The sequence below is a fragment of the Taurulus bubalis genome (assembly GCF_910589615.1).
Source record: "Taurulus bubalis genome assembly, chromosome: 3".
Classification (NCBI taxonomy): domain Eukaryota; kingdom Metazoa; phylum Chordata; class Actinopteri; order Perciformes; family Cottidae; genus Taurulus; species Taurulus bubalis.
This window is the reverse complement of record NC_136591.1, coordinates 9940780-9961180: the sequence shown is the minus strand read 5'-3', so window position 1 is coordinate 9961180 and position 20401 is coordinate 9940780. Positions and strand designations below refer to the sequence as shown.

At 42.6% G+C, this 20401-nt stretch overlaps 1 protein-coding gene across 1 annotated transcript in view; it reads left to right on the top strand.

Moving 5' to 3' along the window:
- The window catches only part of LOC306733743 (solute carrier family 24 member 2), a gene marked incomplete at both ends in the record, with an annotated part of 35887 nt that extends 16236 nt beyond the window's left edge, over positions 1 to 19651 (top strand). The window contains 10 exons of the mRNA XM_079215036.1: positions 686 to 733; positions 1684 to 1792; positions 4537 to 4551; positions 8727 to 8777; positions 11814 to 11912; positions 13151 to 13233; positions 17908 to 18042; positions 18152 to 18241; positions 18623 to 18789; positions 19402 to 19651. Coding sequence (XP_079071162.1) covers positions 686 to 733; positions 1684 to 1792; positions 4537 to 4551; positions 8727 to 8777; positions 11814 to 11912; positions 13151 to 13233; positions 17908 to 18042; positions 18152 to 18241; positions 18623 to 18789; positions 19402 to 19651 — 1047 coding nt within the window. The remainder of the gene's footprint in view (positions 1 to 685; positions 734 to 1683; positions 1793 to 4536; positions 4552 to 8726; positions 8778 to 11813; positions 11913 to 13150; positions 13234 to 17907; positions 18043 to 18151; positions 18242 to 18622; positions 18790 to 19401) is intronic.
- Between the last annotated feature and the right edge of the window lie 750 nt (positions 19652 to 20401).

The following is a 20401-nucleotide window of genomic DNA, read 5'->3' as shown; positions in this document are numbered from 1 at the left end:
TATGATCTGACACATGCCCACTCTCAGAAGCATCGCCTACATTCTGGCAGCACTGGACCTGCAGGACAACGTTTTAGAGTGTTTAAACCATTCAGGTCAAAACTAGGCTTCGTTTACTTCAAGAAATATTTTTTATTAAAATAACATAATGTGCTGATTAGTGAGCTTTTGGAGGCGCTTGTAAGGGGATTTTAGTGCCTGTGAACAGTGCCAGGTTAGTCTAGTTTTCAGGCTTTGCGCTAAGCTAACCGGCTGCTTGCTGTAGCGCCATCGACATCACAGGAGTCTTCTCAGCTCGCTCTCAACAAGAATGTGAAGTGCATTTCCCAAAATGTCAAACAATTTTCTCCTCTGCGTAATTTGCATACTTTTACGTATGCTAGAAATTCTGATAAGAGTTGACGTCCCTGACTCACATGAGTGAAATCGAGGAAAATTCAAATAGGCAATGTAATCTTGCTCAGCTTGCAACTGACACAGTATGCAGGCACAGCAGTGGGGAAGAATCTGTCCCTCAAGTCCTGTCTGCTTACATCTCAGTCCGTCATCACCATCAGTGTAACTGTACTGTAATGTCCCACTATCGTCTTTTCATCTCGTCCGTGTGGTTGTGTGCGGCATGCTTCACATCTATGTCCTCTTTTCTCTTTCTCTCCCCCTTTTACTTCTACTTCTCTCTGTGTTGGATGAGAAGGCAATTCCTGGGACCCCAGAAGATGACGGCAAGTTGTCGGTAGGTCCTGTCTGATTGACACTCTTCCAGTCTGCTTCTGTGTTTGTCCCCGTTTCTGTGTAGATGTAGTTTCTCCCACCATACTGTGAAGACGTGTACACTGTTATCTCTAACCTTCAGCCTCCCTGTGTGCAGAGAGTAGCTCCGTCTGTTTTCTGAAGCCTTTTCTCCACAGTTCCATTCTGTACGCAGCATGCAAAAGACAATTGAGGATGGAGCATGTGCTTGGAAAACATCAGACCCTTTTAATGCCTTTATACGTTCCAAAAGCACACCGGAGTGGTACGTTTTCATCCGGATTGTAAAGGGAGCAGATAAAAAAAAGAGCAGCAGAAGGAGAATATTCAGGGTAACACAGAGAAGAACATTTTACACAAGCCCTGCCAGTATACGTTTGTACCCCCGTCCCCGCCTGCCTCCCGCCTGCCTCCCGCTCGCACCCATATCGGCCTGTGAATTAGCACCTGACACCTCCTGTGCCTACGCGTCACCTGTGGGCAGCCAAAGGCGGACACATTCCAAACAGCTGCCGCCTGCAACGGTGCTTAATTTCCCACAGTTCTCAAGTTCAGCTTCAACTGCTGGAGTGACCTTGGCAAGGGTTGTTTTGAGAGAAAGAACTCATATGTGCCACTTAAATTGTGAATGCCCGTCTCAACCCACGGGGCTTATATTTTTCAGAAGATGAGGCACTTTATGAAAGTTTTACTGGGTTGCAGGTTCCGCTGAGGAGTTTTATGCAAACGAGGATTAGGAAATCATATTCCAAACAGCTTGGATTAGAAATGGCTCTGGTAAACTGCTTACAATTGATAGACTGATGTTAAAATCAGCATGTGTGCTGCTTTATGACAGGAATAAGAGCTAGTAGTTGGACCAAGGTATATCATTGTTGCTCGTAGGAAATGTGTCCTAGGTATAAGGTCCCATCCTTGTTTCTCCTCCTACAGGCCAGGCCTCGGCTTCAGAGGGGAGGTAGTTCCGCCTCCCTGCACAACAGCTTGATGAGGAACAGCATTTTCCAGCTGATGATTCACACGTTGGACCCTTTAAGTGAAGGTAAGAGTCTGCACGTAGAAAACACAACTCTTTAAGTCTTTAACTCTGTAAGTCTCTAACACACAGCACATACAGCACAGATGTTGTTTTTTGTGTACTGTCTGTTGTTGTCCTTTTTCAGGTTGATGATGCCTTGAATTTGCCATAATTATTGTCTTTTTTCACTTAAAATGACCTAAATCCTGCTTTTAGGTGTACCAAAACCTGTACTGGCAGAAAACTGTTATGGGCGCTTAAAATATGTTCATGTCCTGAACTTGAGCTCACATTCTGGGCTGTGAAAAAAACGCTCTATATGGTGTTTTGGCAAAATTTTTAATTCATTCCACAGTCCAAATAAACAAAGTGTTGGCTTTCATGCATACACAAGTACCCCGTGTTATGTATCCCTTTAAATCCAGTGTCTCCATCATTAACATTTAGAATGTACTCCTCGCCCCTATGTGCCTGGACTGAATTGATCCCTTTTTAAAAAAATAGTCCGTACGAGACCAGGCAAGATTCTGTGTCGAAACTGCTGAGGTGGAAGATCATTTCCCTTTAATCCAAGATCAAGGCCTATTGGCTAAGCTAAAAGAAATGTAAAACAGCAATGTCAGTGCTCGACGCAGGGGAGGAATATGTTAATTCACCGGGGGAGGAGTCTTGTCATCCCATTATCAACCTACTGCGAAAAGACGAAGGAAAGAAACATTCTTTTTTTGGCTTTCATAAAAGGTCTTCAAACTGGAAGCAATATCTTATGATATGATGAATCCTAACCCTTAAAAAAACAATAAGTATGTTGAATGTTTGATTAAAAGCATTGGTGCCAGTGCTACTACCGAGAAAAGTACCATATATGACAAGGCTAGTAAGACATTTATAAACCTGAAACAATGCCCTATGGAGAGATGGGATCGCATAAGCAGATGTCTGCTCTACACTGAGGAGGCATTTCAGATTTCTCCAAAAATGACTTTACATTTCTGAAAGCCAAACCTAGAATGAGTCAGCTCAGGAAAGATTAATAAGCTGTAGCCGGACTGACTTAAAGTGCTCATAAACATGCATCAACTCGTTGTCGTACACTAAATCCAAGGTGTACCGCTTCCGAGCGTATCCATCTTACCATCTCAGTGATTAAAATGTAAATCATATCTTGCTGATGGAATGGATGTCTGTATGGGCAGTCGTTTATGTACAAGCAAGGGTTTTACACACTCCACCCTGTCACTCCTCGTAGAGCCATTTATCATGCAGTCCTTTAAGGAGCAACTAACATGCACTGATGATGAAATATTTACTGCTTGTTGGACTGCATGAAGATTCATAGACTGGATTATGCAAAAGCCTCAAGACACCTGTTTGTGTTTAATCATTACCAAGCATCTAAAAAGTAATGTCCAAATAGATTACTATGTTAATACTATATGTTTAAGAATGTTTGCTTCTTAACAGTGGATTGAAATGGTCAAACTGCTTCTTTACGAATGCAGCAGAAATGCGAGGATGTTCCATTTGACCGATGAGTCTTTTGGCAAATGAATGCACTGAAGCAACAACTACAGTGTGACATGACACAAGGATTGGACTATTTGCCGTAAAGAACAAAAGCAACACTTTGGGCGTATTATTTTATAATTTCCAGCTCGCATGTTGGTAGTTTACACATATCTGGCAACATTTAACGATGATATTGATCTTGAGTACATTTTAGAATGCACTCCTCACATGCGTCCTTCGATTAGTGCCTTTAAATGATTCCATCGATCCATTACCGTCTGGGCCCAATACAGGTTGGCTCCACTCTGAAACGAGTGACCATGCCCATTGCACATTTACTGATGTCAGTAATGCAAAGAAGCATTTTGTTGGTGCGCTAGCGGCATGGAGAGAGACGAGGAGATGCATCCATCAAAGGCGGTGGTTGTGCTGCTTGTCCTTGCGTGCTCTTAGGCTTTAAGTGTAGCTCAGCGGAAGCCGGGGGGAGGGAGCTGCCAGGACTCCATCCATACATTTTTTATAGACATTTCTCAAAATAAAGTTGTCTTCTCTTCTCAGGCGAAGGAAAAATCTGAGGTTGTTTCGCTAGTGCTGGGAACTGGTTACGTTTCACTTGCTATACTTTTAGAATGGGGGTAGTTTGTGTTTATTGTTCCTTTGTCAAATAAAACAAAAATGGAGTATTAAATGAGTATTACATGTGAGTCTTTTCACCCAATGACATCATGGCAGTGATACATTTGAGGAGGTTTAATTCTGTAAACACTGGCTTAAATTAAGGTAACATAATACTAAATACTTAATGCAGGAACAACCTTGGTTGATGTTCGTGGGTGTCTGTCAGTATGTGTGTGGGTATGCATGTGTGTCTCCCTTAAAGAAATGGACATTTTGAAAAATTTGAAATATAAAAAAACTGTAATTCCATCGTTTGGCCACTGGGAAGTTGCTTCAGAGCCTGGCGCTCTTCTTGTGGGCTTGACAGCCACTGATGTGACTGATAGGAACAATAAAGTGACCCCAACCCCATATTCACCGTACATACGTGAATGTGGTATCAATCTTCTCATCTGACTCTCTGCAAGAAAAGAAAAAAGCCTACATCCAAAATAATCAAAATATTTAAGCCTAATGGACTTTTGACTCTCATCTTGGAAGAATACCTATCAGTGATTGAATGTACGCTACCACACTATATATCACCTGGATTTATCTTTTCTCTGTCTTCTTATCTCTCTTTTTTTTTACTGTCCCCTCAGAATTTGCTGACTCTGGTGAGTTACTACTCTAATTTCTGTATCTCCCACCCCTCCCCCCCCCAAAATATGTTTGTTCTCATTCCAACAGCCTGGAGGCAGCTATCTTGCCCGACCTGTCCCCTATGTATACATCTCCCCAGCGCCGCTGTGCTGTATGTCAATTCTGTACTGTCCATCCCTGCAGACTCTCTCCTTCAAATATCTCATTCTCTTCTGTGGATGTATTCTCCCTGGAAACCCTTTGTGACCATTTCTGCATTGTTTTCCCCATTGTCCCCAATCCTCTCTCTCCTCTTATGAACCTCCGTATAATCCTGGTTTTGTGTTATTGCTCTCAGTGAGACAGGAAACGATTTTTGTTTTTCCTGTTGTCTTCAAACTCCTGGTTTGTGAAGGTCCTTTACCTTGCAGACATTTAGCTAAACATGGCGGTGGTGTAGCAAGAAGATGGAGATTTCCTGTGGAAGGTCTGTTAACTTGACAACGCTATGCTCGGCTCGTGAATTTGTTTATTGAGCAGATGGAGAAAAGTTGCGAGCTGTTTTCTCAGTCCTCCTCACATGGCCTTCGTCGGGATTCAGAGTCAATAAGAGCTGGACAGAGCAATTAATTGAAGTGGACTTCAATTTGTTCCCCTCTTTTACAATTAGCTGCTCCCATCAACCTGTTATCGATTTAAGTATTCACATGCTCCTTGGGAGATGCAGTAGATTATTCAGCATCTGCATTCAGATCAACAGATTTCATGTTCTCATTATTGTGCATGTCCTTCAGTTCAATAATAGACCTTTAATCCTGAATGTTTTCCATTAGACAGAACATGGTAATAGTCTGGTCCAGTTAGTTCCCGGCACAAGTGCCCACATCTCTTTTTCCATCAGTGTGGAGCTACAAACAATATCACTTAGGAGCGTCATTAAATATTGAACTACAAAGAGAGATGGGGAGGGAGACGGGCAGAGTGGCTGTCTGAGCTCTCAGTGGATGGCTGAAACAAGCCTCCCAAAAGAGCACTCAGAATTCTGACTGCGTGCATGTCTTTAGCTGCCCCTCAATAAGAGGTATCCACCCAAGATGTGAACTCTGGTGGTGAGTCTGTGCATAACCATAAGGTTGAGAAGAAGATTGGTTCTTGCATGTGACCACAAACCATACATATGCATATGAAATGCATACATTTGACCAATAATCTACAAGAACTAAGCTATAGAATTAATATGTGACCATGTTGATTATTTAATATATCTGATAACCTCCCACTGTTGACATCTATGTAATGCAGGAGAGTGGTATAAATATAGTGGCACAGACCGGCTATCTCATCGGATGCTTTCCTGCAGATCATTATCTCACTGAGATTGCCCACAGTACCAGTGTGGCCTTGGACATCTGTGTTGATGTTAGGCCATTTTTATTGAGCAGACGTTGCACCAAGGGCCTCCACAGGCTGGGCATAGAAAGGACAAGGTCATTTGGATAGACCATGATATACTCATGTTGGCAGACACTACGCTCATTGGCTAAACCGGTGAGACAAAAGAGGGTTGCTGATGGATGCAGGCACACAAAGAAATCAGTCAGCAGCAAACAATGTTTGTGTGTACGTCATTTTTTGAGGTTTTAATTTACACCCAAACTAGACAAAATGTATTTATGAACAAGGAAACTAAGTATTTTTGGATGATTTTTCTATGCTGTGACTTTCCAATTTGTTTGACACCCGTTAACTATGAGCAGTAAATCCATTCAGCAAGCCAACTTTTGCAGTTTGCCCCATACTGCTGGCAGCAGTGCTGTCTGCGTGGTAACCCAGGGCCCCATTGATCACATGGTTCAATAAAGCAGTCACTGTCGCTGACCTCACTCCTCTTGCGCCACGGAAATATATTTACCATTCATGCAGATATAACATATTGACATCCTGCTCTAGGTTTTAAATGATTTGTTATAATTTAACACTGCATTTGTACGCATTAGATTACATTTAACACCAACTTCAACATCACAAAGGCAAATGTTTGAAATGGTAGTATTTTCACGTATATTAAAAAATTCAATAAATAATATACTATATTTGCAATGTAATGGGGCATTAAGGTGATATCTTGTCATATATTGTTAAAGCCCCCTATGCATTTTTCATATGTTTAGCATTAATATTTGAAAGCAGAAAAGAACTGGGGATGTACAGTCATAATCATACTTCCAGTATGTTATGTAACTGAGACCAGCCAACCAGAACCCATCAACCCATCAACCCATCATCCCGCTAACTCGCACTCGTACACATGTCACACCCCCACCCGCTCACCCTGCGCCGGGCGAGTGAAAGAATCAATGTTAAAAGCCTTTTTGCTTCGGCACAGACTGTGAATTTTCCTGACACCCCAACCCCCAGCAGACAGAGCGGGCATGCACACACACGCACACACACACACATACACACACTCTAGCGCACAGCTCACTCGAGGTTTAGAGGTCACGCCGCAAGGACAAGAGGGCCCGTGGTAAACAACAACAAGCCTCCATCAGACGAGTGCGCCGGCAGTGATTGTGGTTGAGGGTTAATTGCCCCCAGAGCAACCTCAGTTAGAGGCCGGCCTAACAGTGATGCCGCACTTCAAACCCAAATCGCCTAATCATATGGGATTGAGGCACTTCTCTGTGAGTGCAGCAGAAGACACTCTGCAATAGGATGTGTTTTCATCTCATTAGATTGTGTTTTCAGGGCTGCATTTGGCATGATATTCTCGTCACAGGCCTCTCTAATGTGAGTGGAGTGGACGCCCACTATATTAGTGTGAATGCATGTGGGTTTGTGGGCACGGGCATATACTCTACTTACAGTACATTACACCTACATGTAGAATATCTGTGCTTGTGAAGAGAATAAATGGGTCAGTTCAGCCAAGTTAGAAAAACATATTTTATTTACTTAACCTTTATATAAGCAGGAAGTCTCTTCATAAATTATCTCTTTTACAAGAGCGGTCTGGCACTGCAAAGTAGTTAACAGGGTGGTAAAATGATTTACTATTCATATAGAGCTCAATAACATATGGCTTATAGAGCTATAAAGGAGACAGCGTGGCTATTTAAAACAGTCACATTCTTCAGAACACATGAATGTGGCATTTGAGGGCAGCGTGCACTGTAGGAAAATGCAGTTTTACTAAGTTCAGAACAGGCAACCATTATAATTCATCATGATGAGTTGGTCTAATAGAGGCTTTCAATAGGAGAAAGTATGTATGCTGAAAGTCACCAAGAATGACTTTGAAAATGAAAAGTTAAATAGAAATCTTCCCCCATATTTTCATCTTGGGACATCCAGTGATGAGTTCATGAGTCAACGTTCAAAATACATTATTAACTAACCACCAGAGTTAAGTGAGAATATGTTATTACCTCTGCACTACAACTAAATCCTCATGCTATTAGTTATGTAGGAACAGGCAGAGCAGCTCCGAGCTCAGAAAACAAAGCGCAGTGCGGGAGGAAGAGCCTTGTGGCCCGGTGTCTTCTTTTCTGCTGCTTCGCGTTCAGCTGTTGCTGCAGGTTTGAATTCCCGACTAATTAATCATGCAGATGTGCTGACCGTCTATTCACAGTGGCACGAAGAACTGCTACAGTAAGGGAATCAAATTAATTGTTTGGGTTTCATTGTGGAAATAAAATGCCGAATCATCAAGCTTTTGAACGAGCTTGCGTGCAGAGGAGAGGAGGACTCATCTTTTTGTTGCATGTTGACCCAGTAAATTCTCTTCTGACGTTCCTGTTCTGTTTTTTTTTATTTTATATATATATATATATATATCTATATATCATTGTATGAACCTGTTTTTGTGTTTTCTAGTACATCTGACAGCCCCTTCCCCCTCCCTTTCGCTCACAAATCTTCTCTAATAGCTATCCAACCTGTGCCATTGGCAGGCTATTTATCAGACTGACTGACTGTAAAACTATGATGTATTTCATTTGTAATTCAAACCCATGCTGCTTTGTTTTGCACTTCTGCAGTGATGACTCTGAGAGACTTTGTCTTTCTGTATGCCACTCCTTGTGCCCGTGTGAGTGTTTGTAGGATGTGATGTAGAACCAGCGGACCTGTCTTGTTCTGTCATGTTCACTCTTTTCCTTTTCTCTGTGTGTCCGTTGCCTTACCCTTGTCTTTTGCTGTGATGTTGTAGAGCTTGGGACTTATGGGAAACTAAAATATTATCACTCAATGACTGAGGAAGGTAAGCCTGAAAGTTTTCACTTGATTCTTTGAGTCAGCTTCTGTCATCCCTCTTGCTTTTTCTCCATCTTATTTACGAAACAGCTCCTCTAATTCCATTCGTTTTGCTTGCGACATGACATACAGTTTGCTTTGTGTTGTAAGTTTGACACCCTCTCTGAGATTTCACTGACAAAGTGCAAATCACGGTAGCCATGCCATTTTATCATTTACTCTTACTTTTTATTCTCATTTTAATTTTTTCTTCCCAGAGAATATGTACAAACATCTTGTGTGTTACTGTGTGTGGTGCGTCTATGGATTTTATTCTTTTCATTACCAAGATATTTGAAAGAAAATTGTCGTCAAATGTTGCTTATGTTTGATTTTGTGAGAAAGCCGCTGCTTCGTTGAATTATTGGTCAGAGTTTATTATTATGCAAATAAAACTACACACACAAATGCACCACATACCATCCCCTGGAAACAAAAGGCACAAGGTTTTCTTTTTCTTTGGCCCTGTTATCCATCTGCATCGTTGAGAAATACATCATCCATGCCTCAGCACTCACTTGGAGGTTCCACACATCTAAGACGTACGTTGCTGAATTTGTCAAACTGGAGTGACTCATCCACCCAGTACGTGCGTAACAAACAGAGCTGACAGGGAAAATGAGCGGCTGTGTAAGGCCGGCTAGGGAAGGGCTGAACTTGGTTATTCTCAAAGACTCGCAAATTGGAACTGTCATATTTATTCCTTGTTTGCCCTGAGAGCTGTAGCAACGTGGAATTTCAAACCATACCCAAAGGCAATATGCAGGAGTAGCATTATTTAGTTTTATAATATAAATTCCCTGTGAAATGAGATTAAAAAATGTGTAGCAACTAGAACACGTTATCAAGTGAAAGGAGGGAGATAGGCTGGCCTTATGCTTCAGCTAAAATGACCTAATTTGTTTTTATAGCTGTTATCTTAAAGTGAAAATTATCCACTTTGGTGAATTGACAATTTGATAATTAAGTTATTTAGCTACAATAAGTAACTTCTCACACATCTCACACCCACATCTGTATAAACAAACACACTGACAATGACCGCCGAAGGTGAGTGATGTCAAAGCAGTGGAATGTGTGATGCCGTTTTGTGAAAAATGTAGAGTGTACGTGTGCGTATGTCTTCTGTGAGCATGTGTGTGTCTGAAAGAGAGAGAGAGAGGCGAGGAAGAGTTGTGCCTTGCCAAACGACAAAAAGACAACAAAATGAGAGAAAGGATGGTGTTTGAAAAACACCAGAGGAGCGAGGAAAACAGGAGCGATGGAGAACTGTGGAATTAGATAGAGCAGACGAGAGGAAGGCCGGGGGTGACTTGGGGTGGTTAATGATTTTGCCAGAAGGTCACAGACAGCGTTGACATGGTCGGGTGGAGTATGTATCGACGCGTCACTGTGTCAAGCACTGACAAATCATCCATGCTCTCTTGAAATGAAAAAAAAATCTTTCAAATTGATTACAATGGGCTGATTGGGAGTAGGTAGGACATGCATGCAAAAACTGACCCACACAGGAAGTCAATGAAGTGAAATATGGATACTTGACGCACAAGAGGTTTTCGCACAAAATGAAAATGATAGATGAGACAGACTCTCTGACAAAGCGATTACATATTAACATCTAATACGTATTGTTAATGCGTGCTAATTATTGGATGCCTGGTGTAGCCTCCAGAAGAACTCAGTTCAACAACTTCTCTCGTTCTCTATATTTATTTACTAAATGATCACAAGCAAAGTACTCAGCGCTGCAATTGCAAAAGCAGTGAGTGGTACAGCCAACACGCAGGTTGGGTCAAGAACAACTGCCCCCCAAACGGAAGTGGGGCCTTTCATGCACAGGTTATCGTCACAGGTTCGTCTCGCCTCGTCCTAACATCTGATTCGCTCTATCCTGTCAAGAGGAGGAGAATCCCATGTTCTCATCTTTTCTCACAAGACTGGACCGTGCAACGACCCATCTGGTTCACTAATGTCAACATACTGATAAACAGTTGTGAGTGTTGAAGTGCGCAGGCGTGTGACTGACTTCCCTTGAGAACTGGACCTTTCATAGACACAACCAACTCCAGCTGCATAGCTGTGTTATACTGACCTCGCTGACCTGAAGAGTCATGGAGAATATCTGCAGAATATAAGGATTTATATTATCTATCACATGGGAACATAACAACTACATAAGTAACAACCACATAAGTGTTGTGCATATAGTGTCTTTCTTCTCGTCTGAGTACTGTGTTGTCGTTGGGGGATTCCAGTCATCGCTCGTCGATATAACATGGGCAGAACTGCCTTGCGTGAGCCCACAGCTTATGCAAGCCTCAAGGTCATGTTGTTCAATTGATGACTGGTTTCAAATCAGTCTCCTGCGTCACAGCATCGTCTCTCCAGTGTTATTGAGTCGATACATGTTATCAACAACAATATATTCATCCCAACCAGTGTTTTTTTTTTTTAAATATTGATCAAATGGCACTTCAATAGATTGCTGCAGGAATGAATCCTAAAACTTGGAAATTAGTTTAGCATTTTAAACCATTTTTTTAATGCACAATCAGATGCTTCCTGTTTAAATATTGTAATACCCTGTCATATACCTATATATGTGTTACTTTTAAAATGCTGTGATGCTGTCCTCAGCTAAGTCTTTGGTTGCTCCTAGTTCCCAGGTAGATTCTGACCTCTCTTGTGACTTTCTGATCTGGGATGAGAACTGGTGTACAGGAGTGAATCTGAGCTCCAGAAGGTAGATATCTTCTCCCAGCTGGCTTTGCCTCCACCCAGGACCAGGACATTGCAGGATCATCAGTATATGATATGCCATGTCATATTGACTCTCTGCAGTTTTGTGGAAAGACGCCACCCTGTATGCACTGTGCTTTTGAAATGTGACCCATCTGGGGTCAAAGGTGACAACGGAGGAGCTCTCACTGGGAGAGGACGAGAGGCCTTGAAGTATGCGCAGCCCTCTGCTCCATGTTTAACCGCTGTGGCGATTCTGTTGCAGGGAAATTTCGAGAGAAGGCATCCATCCTTCATAAGATCGCTAAAAAGAAATGCCAAGTGGAGGACAGTGAGAAGGCCAATGGAGTAGCAAGCCGTTCAGGTAAAATGGTCTTTGATGTTCCTAAAGGAATAGTTTGATATTTTGTGTGAAAACATGTATTCACTTTCTTGCTAAGTGTTAGATGAGAAGGTTGAAACTACTCTCATGTCCATACGATAAATATGAAGCTACCAGCAGCAGCTGGTTAGCTTGGCTTAGCTTAGCCTAAAGACTGGAAACAGGGGAAACAGTTAGCCTAGCTCTGTCAAGAGGTAAGGCCAAGAAAAGAAAACAAGCACATCTCCTTTGCTGTTGCTAAAACTTCATGAATAGGCATTACTCGGCTTAATATTCCTCAGGAATGCCCAGTGAAATAGTTAATGAGCGTCACATCCGATGTTAAACAAGCATGACATTATCAAGAACTGCCAAATTGATTGCAAGTGTTGTCTTCAAGCAGTATTTAAATCAATCACAGTCACTGCCAAGTGTAATTTATCTGTGTTTTTTTCACTTCAAAGAGCATCGGACCAAAGGATAAACAGGAGGCGAGAGGATGCCCTTTCATGGCCCCAGTGTAGTCAGAGCAGCAGAATCAAAGCGAGGCATAGATGTTTATCAACAAGGCAAATTATGCTAACAGCGCCACATTAATATATTACCATCTTAATCAAAATGCATGACTGGTATCATCACAGCATACTTTACTTTCCGAGCCTCACATATCTTAAATTGGTGTCTGTAGTAAAATAAGATTTACTGTCAGTGTATTTAGTGCGTGATGCATGTGATTAGATCCATATCCCATCTTTATATCTGTGCTATCACGTCATCTATGCCAGGGACTGATGTCATGTGTTGGACGACAGTGGTTTCAAGTCGCATTATCTCTCTGAGAATCTTTCTAATTGTGTCACAACCACACTTGGAATAAAGCAAATTTCCACAGCAATTATAGTGGTACCATCTGATTACATGGCTTTCGGCTCTTTGTATTTTAATAAGGGCTGTTAAGTAAGTCTGGCCTCAAATGAAATAGAGTCATATCATCAGCCACCAGGAAATGATGAGGGAGACGGATGGTAGTGACAGCCAGAAACAAGCACTTTCTTGTTCATACACAGAAAGATGCGTACGCAGAACAAACATTCACTGGTTGCTGCTTATTGAAGTGGCTATAGCTCTCAAATAAATGTTGTGTCGTAGAAAATACGGAGGGGACTGTGCAACAACAGCTAACAGCCAACTGTAGTTCCTCTACATGCTTCTCACTTGAATTATTCTTTAAATTCACACAGATAAGAACCTTCCCAACAGCTCCAGCGTGGAAGTGGAAGTGACACCACCCATGAATGGAACAGCCGGTCAAGAGGGGGAGACGGTAAGTGACGACAGCAGAAATAAACTGCACCAAACTCAGTTATTTCCCCTCTCTCTCTCTCTCACACACACACACACACACACAAAATGCCCCATCCAACTAATGACGTCATGCTATAAAATGGCAGCAAAACCGAGACACCGGTTTCAATGTTGGAGAGACATTTGCGGATATTTTATGCCTCTCATCTGTGTCTGTGTTCCACCTTGAGTGTGATTGATGCGAAGGATGCATTGAATATGGCACAGGTCAGTACTGCTGATAATTTCCCAGCATGCACTCGGGTGAGTCCCTCCATCTTCAGCCAGGCCTGCCAAAGACCCGCCTCGTCCCACTGAGTTCTGTAATCACACTCCTCACTCACCTGCTGCTCCCCGCCGCTGGGTGCTCGAAATCAACACACTCGCGCACACACACATGCACGCACGCACGCACACACACGCGCACACACACACACACACACACTCTTTGACGTGCGGCGAGGCACAAAGAGCCTCCAAATGGCACCTGCAGCAGTTGTGCTGGCATGAGCGATGATGGTGGGATGCAGCGACCCGCCAGGCGAGCAGACGGTCCCGGGGTAAAAGGGCAGCTATTCAAAGTCGTCCAGTGAGAAGGAGGCACGCAGAGGAGACGTGTCGGTCATCCTACTGGACTCTCAATCGTTTCATTGACCAAGAGTAACCCCAAGACAGACTGAAACCTGCTTCCATTAAATGAGCAAAACGTATGGGTTTCAACTTGGTTTTGGGGGCTGAATTATTTAGTTTCAGATAAATAATGTTCTCGAACATAATTGTTTTTTAATATCGGCTCTATACACCCACATTTTCCAAATATGTTTATGTCCCAGCGACAGCTGTGGCCGTGTTTCGGGTTCTCCATCCGGTCTAATCTTGTAAACAAGGTATCTTAGAAATGCCTGGAGGGATTTTTTTTTCAAATTTACTGATTAGAATTTGGTGGTGAAAGGTCACTGTGACCTCACGAAACATTTTTGTTTGCCATAACTAAAGAATATGCATATTATGTCTACTGGGATAAAATTATGATGTGATGGCATTTTGGACAGATTGAATGCAAACTGCATTGGCATACAACCGCGAGGCGGTAATTCTAGTTCCTCAAGGTCCAAAACTAATTTCATAGGCTGTTCTTTGGATTAATCTGATGCAGTTTACCGGTATACTACACCACTATACTATCATTTGTTCTGCTTTTTCAACAGACCTTGTATTGCAAAGAGTTCTAAAAACTGTAACGTGACCAGTAGCTTCGCATTCAAAGGTGTGGACAAACTATAGATTTATGGATATAGATACTATGGATTTTAAACTTGCACAATCCCTCTTTGATTTAAAACCCAATCTTTGTAAAATATTTGTAAAACACGCTTTAGCTCTGGTTGTAGAAACTGAATGATTTCGAAAACAAAAATCTTCTGCACTTAAAAAATAGGATACTGTAGCACATTGACATGCAGCAATCCTCCAAGGCAAGAAACAGTAGTCTATAAATACAGACTGATGTGGAAGCATATAGGAAGCTCTTAGAATAGACTGCTTAAGATGAGCCCTGATCTGCAACATGACCATGTGCGTATCGATCTATTCCACTGCACCAAGTTGTTCTCAGATTGATATCTCACTTGGGTTAATAATAGCCTTTGCAGATAAAGCTGTCATCACTCCCCTGAAGCTAACAATATTTGCCTGATATATGATTATGGAACATTTCAGGTGGCGATTCACTGAATTTGTGAGAAGTGGGCGCTCATTGGCATGCTTGAGTCCCACATGCTGCTATTTGTAGAGGCCTGTCTTACAGCGCACCTGTCCGTGTCAACCAGGAGGAAGCAGTCCTCCACATGCCGCCACAGGCTCCGTCATACTAATTGTTAAATTACTCCCGGATGCCTTGGAAAACAAGAGTGGGGAATGAGGGCATAGTTAGGGTCAAATTCAAATCTGCAGCAGACTTCTAGAACAATTTACTGACTCTCTTCTTTGTTGTTAAAAACCGTTGAGAGCTGTGAAATGATAAAATATTGCAATATTTCCCCCAACAGCAGAAATAAAAGGGTTTATAGTTTCATAAAAGCACTACTGTAAACTGCATGGTATACATTCATCTGGTTCTAATTTTAGGCTTTTATCTTACAAAGATGAATGATGAGCATATTCAGGTCATGACTCACAGCAAATTGTCTTTCTGTAAAATGATTTTCAGAGTTTGTACTTTCAGCACACATTTTGAATCTGTATGAGAGCGTAACGCTCCTGTAATCACTTCATATCATACTGGGATACTAAAGAAAACCATAACCAACAGGAATGTGTGACTCATCTCACCTCGATCACAACTAAAACAATGTGAGAAAAAAAAAAAAACATTTAGTATCATGTGCGTATCATGGGTTTCAGGGAGGAAGTATCATCAGATTTAAATATCTGTTCGCTTTCCTTTTTGCTAAATAATATGAGAAAGAAAAAAAAAATTATCCATGTAGCAGCAGATGCCGATATTCACACCACAGCAGATGTTGCAGTAGTACACCAATAAAGAGTTATCCTAAAAAAAAAAGAAGAATCATCCGTGGGAAAAATGCGACACTTTTGATAGTCAAACTACTAAAAGAAATGAGTTTTTTGGGATTGTCAGATTTCCCCTGTGCTTTGATTACCATGAACATATTCAGAAAGAGTATTGGACAGGTGTAAGAGAAGACAAAAGTAATTTCAGATAGATGACTGCACTCTGTCCATTCCGTGATACTAAACATTTGATCAAGCAAGTAAGGCATCACTGTGCAGCCTTTTTGCAGCTGTGCTTATGTGCTTACTCTTTTCATGACCATTTCAACTCTTGTAGCTTTCTTGCAACACACCAGGTGCCAGCGCACACGCTTCCCCTGGGGGAAGAGAAAAAAAAAAGCAAATGTCACGCCTCCCCTCGCAGCTCTGTGGAGCCTGGTAAAAGTCAGTGCCTTTAAGCTCAGAGTTTGCAGTGTTACCAACTGAGCCACCACGGGGCAGGAAAGGCCCCCGAGGGTCTGGCATTTGGGAGCCAACTCAGTGAAGGGAGCACCATCTCTATGGGGTGCTTTAGCAGAGAAAGCGAGTAAAGTATAAATATACAAATGACGGACTCACAGTGTCAGCCAGAAACAGTCACCTGCACGAAGGCAACGTATCCATGAAAGAGCTGCAGGGCAAACTGCAGTATAATGTGACGCTTCCTGTCGGACATATGAAGTAGCTGTTGTTGCTATTATAATCCTGCAAACACTGTCGTGAACACAGCAACAGCGATGGAAGCCTCTCGTATCTTTACATCTCTCAAAAAGCAGTGGATTTGGTTCAGAATTGATCTTTCCGAAGCCTCAGGTTTTAGGCCTTTTACCAGACAACAATGCAGCCATCTGGATATGGAGACGAGGAGAAATCAGAATGCTGAGCATAAGTGATGCAAGCGCTGCCTTTTGTTTGGCAGCTCTGATTACCAAGGTTACCAGGCAATACTCAACAGCAGTAGATGTCATAGCAGGATAAGCTCCGTATGATTCAGGATGTGTTTAGTAGCCATCTTCAAACATTTCTGCTTTACTCTCTGGGCACGATTCGCTCATCTGATTAAGACTTGAATGATTGTCTTGAGAAAAGTATTATTTACTGAGCAACATCTGTTATCAGCATCTGCCTTGTTGTATGCTTTTCAGCCCAGTCTATATCTTTTGCATCCTCTTGTTGCCTGTTTTCTTTTTAAACCATCACTCTCAAAAGGGCGGGAGACAAGTTCTAGGTCATCAGTGTGTTCTGCTCAGATCTGCATGTGTGGACCTGTTCTCTGCAGCTCCCTACGGATCCGTAGCATCCTGTATAATTGGATACAAAGGGGCCCAAGACATGTTTCCGTCCTCAGAAGGCCCTGTTGTTGTATCGCTAAAGTTTACAAGTACCAGAATGTTCACCTGGGAGTCTGCTTTTCCAGCGGTAGGCACAAACGCTATGGATGAAAAAGATGATTTAGTTGTCTTTCTTGCCAGGGCCTCAGTGTGTCATCTTCAGACAGTGACAGCTTATTTGATGCTGATCAGCAGAGAGGTGACAGTCTTTGGCTCACTTGGCATTCCAGCTGCAGGTCCAATCAGACCCCGGGGGTCTGCGGTGCAGCCGGCATCAGCAGTCAGCAGTGATGAGCCCCTGATGACTGGAGAGGCTGAGCCCTTCAGGCTCGGTGCAATATCCCAAATCACAGTCATCACACTCCTCTGTCTTAAGGTCACCAAAGCAAAAGCACATGCACTTCCAGGTCCGGCCATCCATTTTCTGCAGACCTCTGTATTGTCTATTCCCTCTTGAAGTGCTGCCAACCTCTCTGGATAGTTGCTATGGAGAGGTGTATCCCAATGAGACATACTATCAAGCTAAAGGAGACACTTGGATTATAATGATTTTTTTTCCCCCTACATCCCTTTAGAAAAATGAACAAAGCATGACTCAACTCAATGTGCTATTGGCCTCTACTTACCCAATATGAACTAAGTTAAACCCTAAGTGATTATGGTATTTGAACCCCCAAATGTTGCGTTGTATGTGGTACTACCTATTCTGGTGAATATTTTGTAATCTATATCTCCTCCCCTTCTTTCTGTTCCATGGTGTCTGCTTTCAGGCTGAGGAGGAGGAGGAGGACGACCAGCCTTTGAGTCTGTCCTGGCCCGAGACCACCCGCAAGCGCCTCACCTACCTCTTAATCATACCCATCGTCCTCCCCCTGTGGCTAACGCTGCCTGACGTCAGGAAGACGGTGTGTGAGACAGAATGCCATCGGTTTTGGATGGATAAGTGTGGAGTCCTTATTTGTGTGTTTGCCGCTAAATTCACTATTCGCTCTCTTTTCTTCTTTTGCCTTTCAGGCATCAAAGAAATTCTTCCCCGTCACCTTCCTGGGTGCCATCACCTGGATTGCCATCTTCTCCTACCTAATGGTGTGGTGGGCTCACCAGGTACACAGTTCCCAAAGACTTGCACAAACCCTCAGAAATGACGGCGCAAAAATGAAGTGGGTGTCATGTGATTATGACAGCAGTCCCAGAACATTTTGAAATCCTAACATTATCATAATCCTTGTCAAAAAACAAAAGTAAGATGCAGTCGTCTTTTGTCTCCAGTTCCCATCCTTGACATTTAACATGAAACCATATTCTATAATCCACCCACTTCTTAATAATCAAAGCTGTCTTCTTCAAAACAAAGAGATTGTCAGAGTTTTCTGTCACCTCCTTTAGCTCCCAAGCATCACAAGGAAATTAAAAATAGCTAGAACAAAAGATTAGGTTTTATTTTTCCCAAAGCTTAGTTTCGTTTTTTTTCTTCTTTTTTTCCAGGTTGGACAGACCATTGGGATTACAGAGGAGATTATGGGCCTGACTATATTAGCAGCTGGAACCTCCATCCCTGACCTCATCACCAGTGTCATTGTGGCACGCAGGGGGCTGGGAGATATGGCTGTATCCAGCTCCGTAGGCTCCAACATCTTCGACATTACCGTTGGGTACGCCATCTGAGCATGTGCACGGTGTTGCTGTGTTTAAATCCCTATTATTCAGTATGATCATAATATAACTGGGAATTCTGTTGCCTCTGTTGTATCACATGATACAATGTACGTATGATTAGTCTTTTCATTCTCCTGTTAATGTCAACTGTGCACACAATCGGAAACGTAAAAGTAATTTTCTGTCATCTTCTCTTCTTGGAGTAACACAACACAAGGTGTTGATGCACGTATGTTTATGTATTATTTAGTAAACCACCACCTATGTATGCTGCTGCTCACATCACTGCAGCAAGGTGAGAGGGGAAACTGTATGTCAGCAAAAAAAAAACATTTTCAGCTGCTGCCAAGTTGCACCTCACAGTCGTGTCACATTATCTACGTGCAAATTGTGTTATGCTCTGCTGAGTTCGAGCAAACTGATATTGACAGGAAAACAAGTCTTGACCGGAAAGAAATTGTCTCAAAAATGTTGCCTTGTAAACTTCATATTCTTGGTTTGATCCCAAACAATGTGTATAACCATGTATGAAAGACAAGTCATTGTTGAGTTTAATTACATGAAGGATATTTGCTAAGTGACTGTAACATGTGCTTGTGTATTCACAGACTGCCGTTCCCCTGGCTCATGTGGTCCTTTATCAACGGCCTGCAACCGGTGCCAGTCAGCTCCAACGGCCTCTTCTGTGCCATCGTGCTCCTCTTCATCATGCTTCTCTTCGTCATCATCTCCATCGCCGCCTGCAAGTGGCGCATGAGCAAGCTGCTCGGCTTCATCATGTTTATGCTGTATTTCGTCTTCCTGGTGGTCAGCGTCATGCTGGAGGACAAGGTCATCAACTGTCCCGTGTCCATCTGAGGACGTTCGAGGACCCACTTCCTCCCCCTTGTCACCACCACCATCACCACCACCACCATCCTTCTTGTCTGCCATCGCTCTTACCTGACCCTTGCGATCCTTTACCCCAGGGACAAAAGAAGATTAAGGAGGAGAATAATGTAAAAAATATGAAAAAATATGGAATCTACCGATATTTTCAACTAGCGAGGAGTGGTGGGGAGGGGATAAACCAACAAGGGCACAATACTTTGGCTTGGTTGGTTTAGCGTAGGCCTAACATGAGTGGATTTATATTTATTATTATTTAATTGGCAGGCGAGGGGGGGTTATGGGTGTACAAGCCAAATATAGAAGCATTATGCATGCCATTTAGTGTCACTAGATGAGCTGGAATCAAGACCACGCCTGGTTGGTTGAGGAGAATGACCTCCTGTGAACTTTGGGGAGAAGAACAAGAGATGCACTGTATATAACTCCTCCTGTTAAATGCAGTGGCTGAGCTGAAATTGTGAGCATATTTGAACACACATTCTTCAACAGACTAAGAAGCTGTCCCCAAGAGTGAATAGGAGTTCGTGGATGAAGAAATTGCAGACTGTGTGGATGAAATGTGTTTCCCGTTTGATGGTATTGAGCGAAAAGACTCTCCTGTGGGCTTTGCACCTGAGCAACAAGGGATGAAACATTCTTGCTGGGCAGACAAACTTCTCCGTTGTCATTTTCTTATTTGCAAATTCATCATGCGCTCAGCCTGAATGAAGAGTTTAA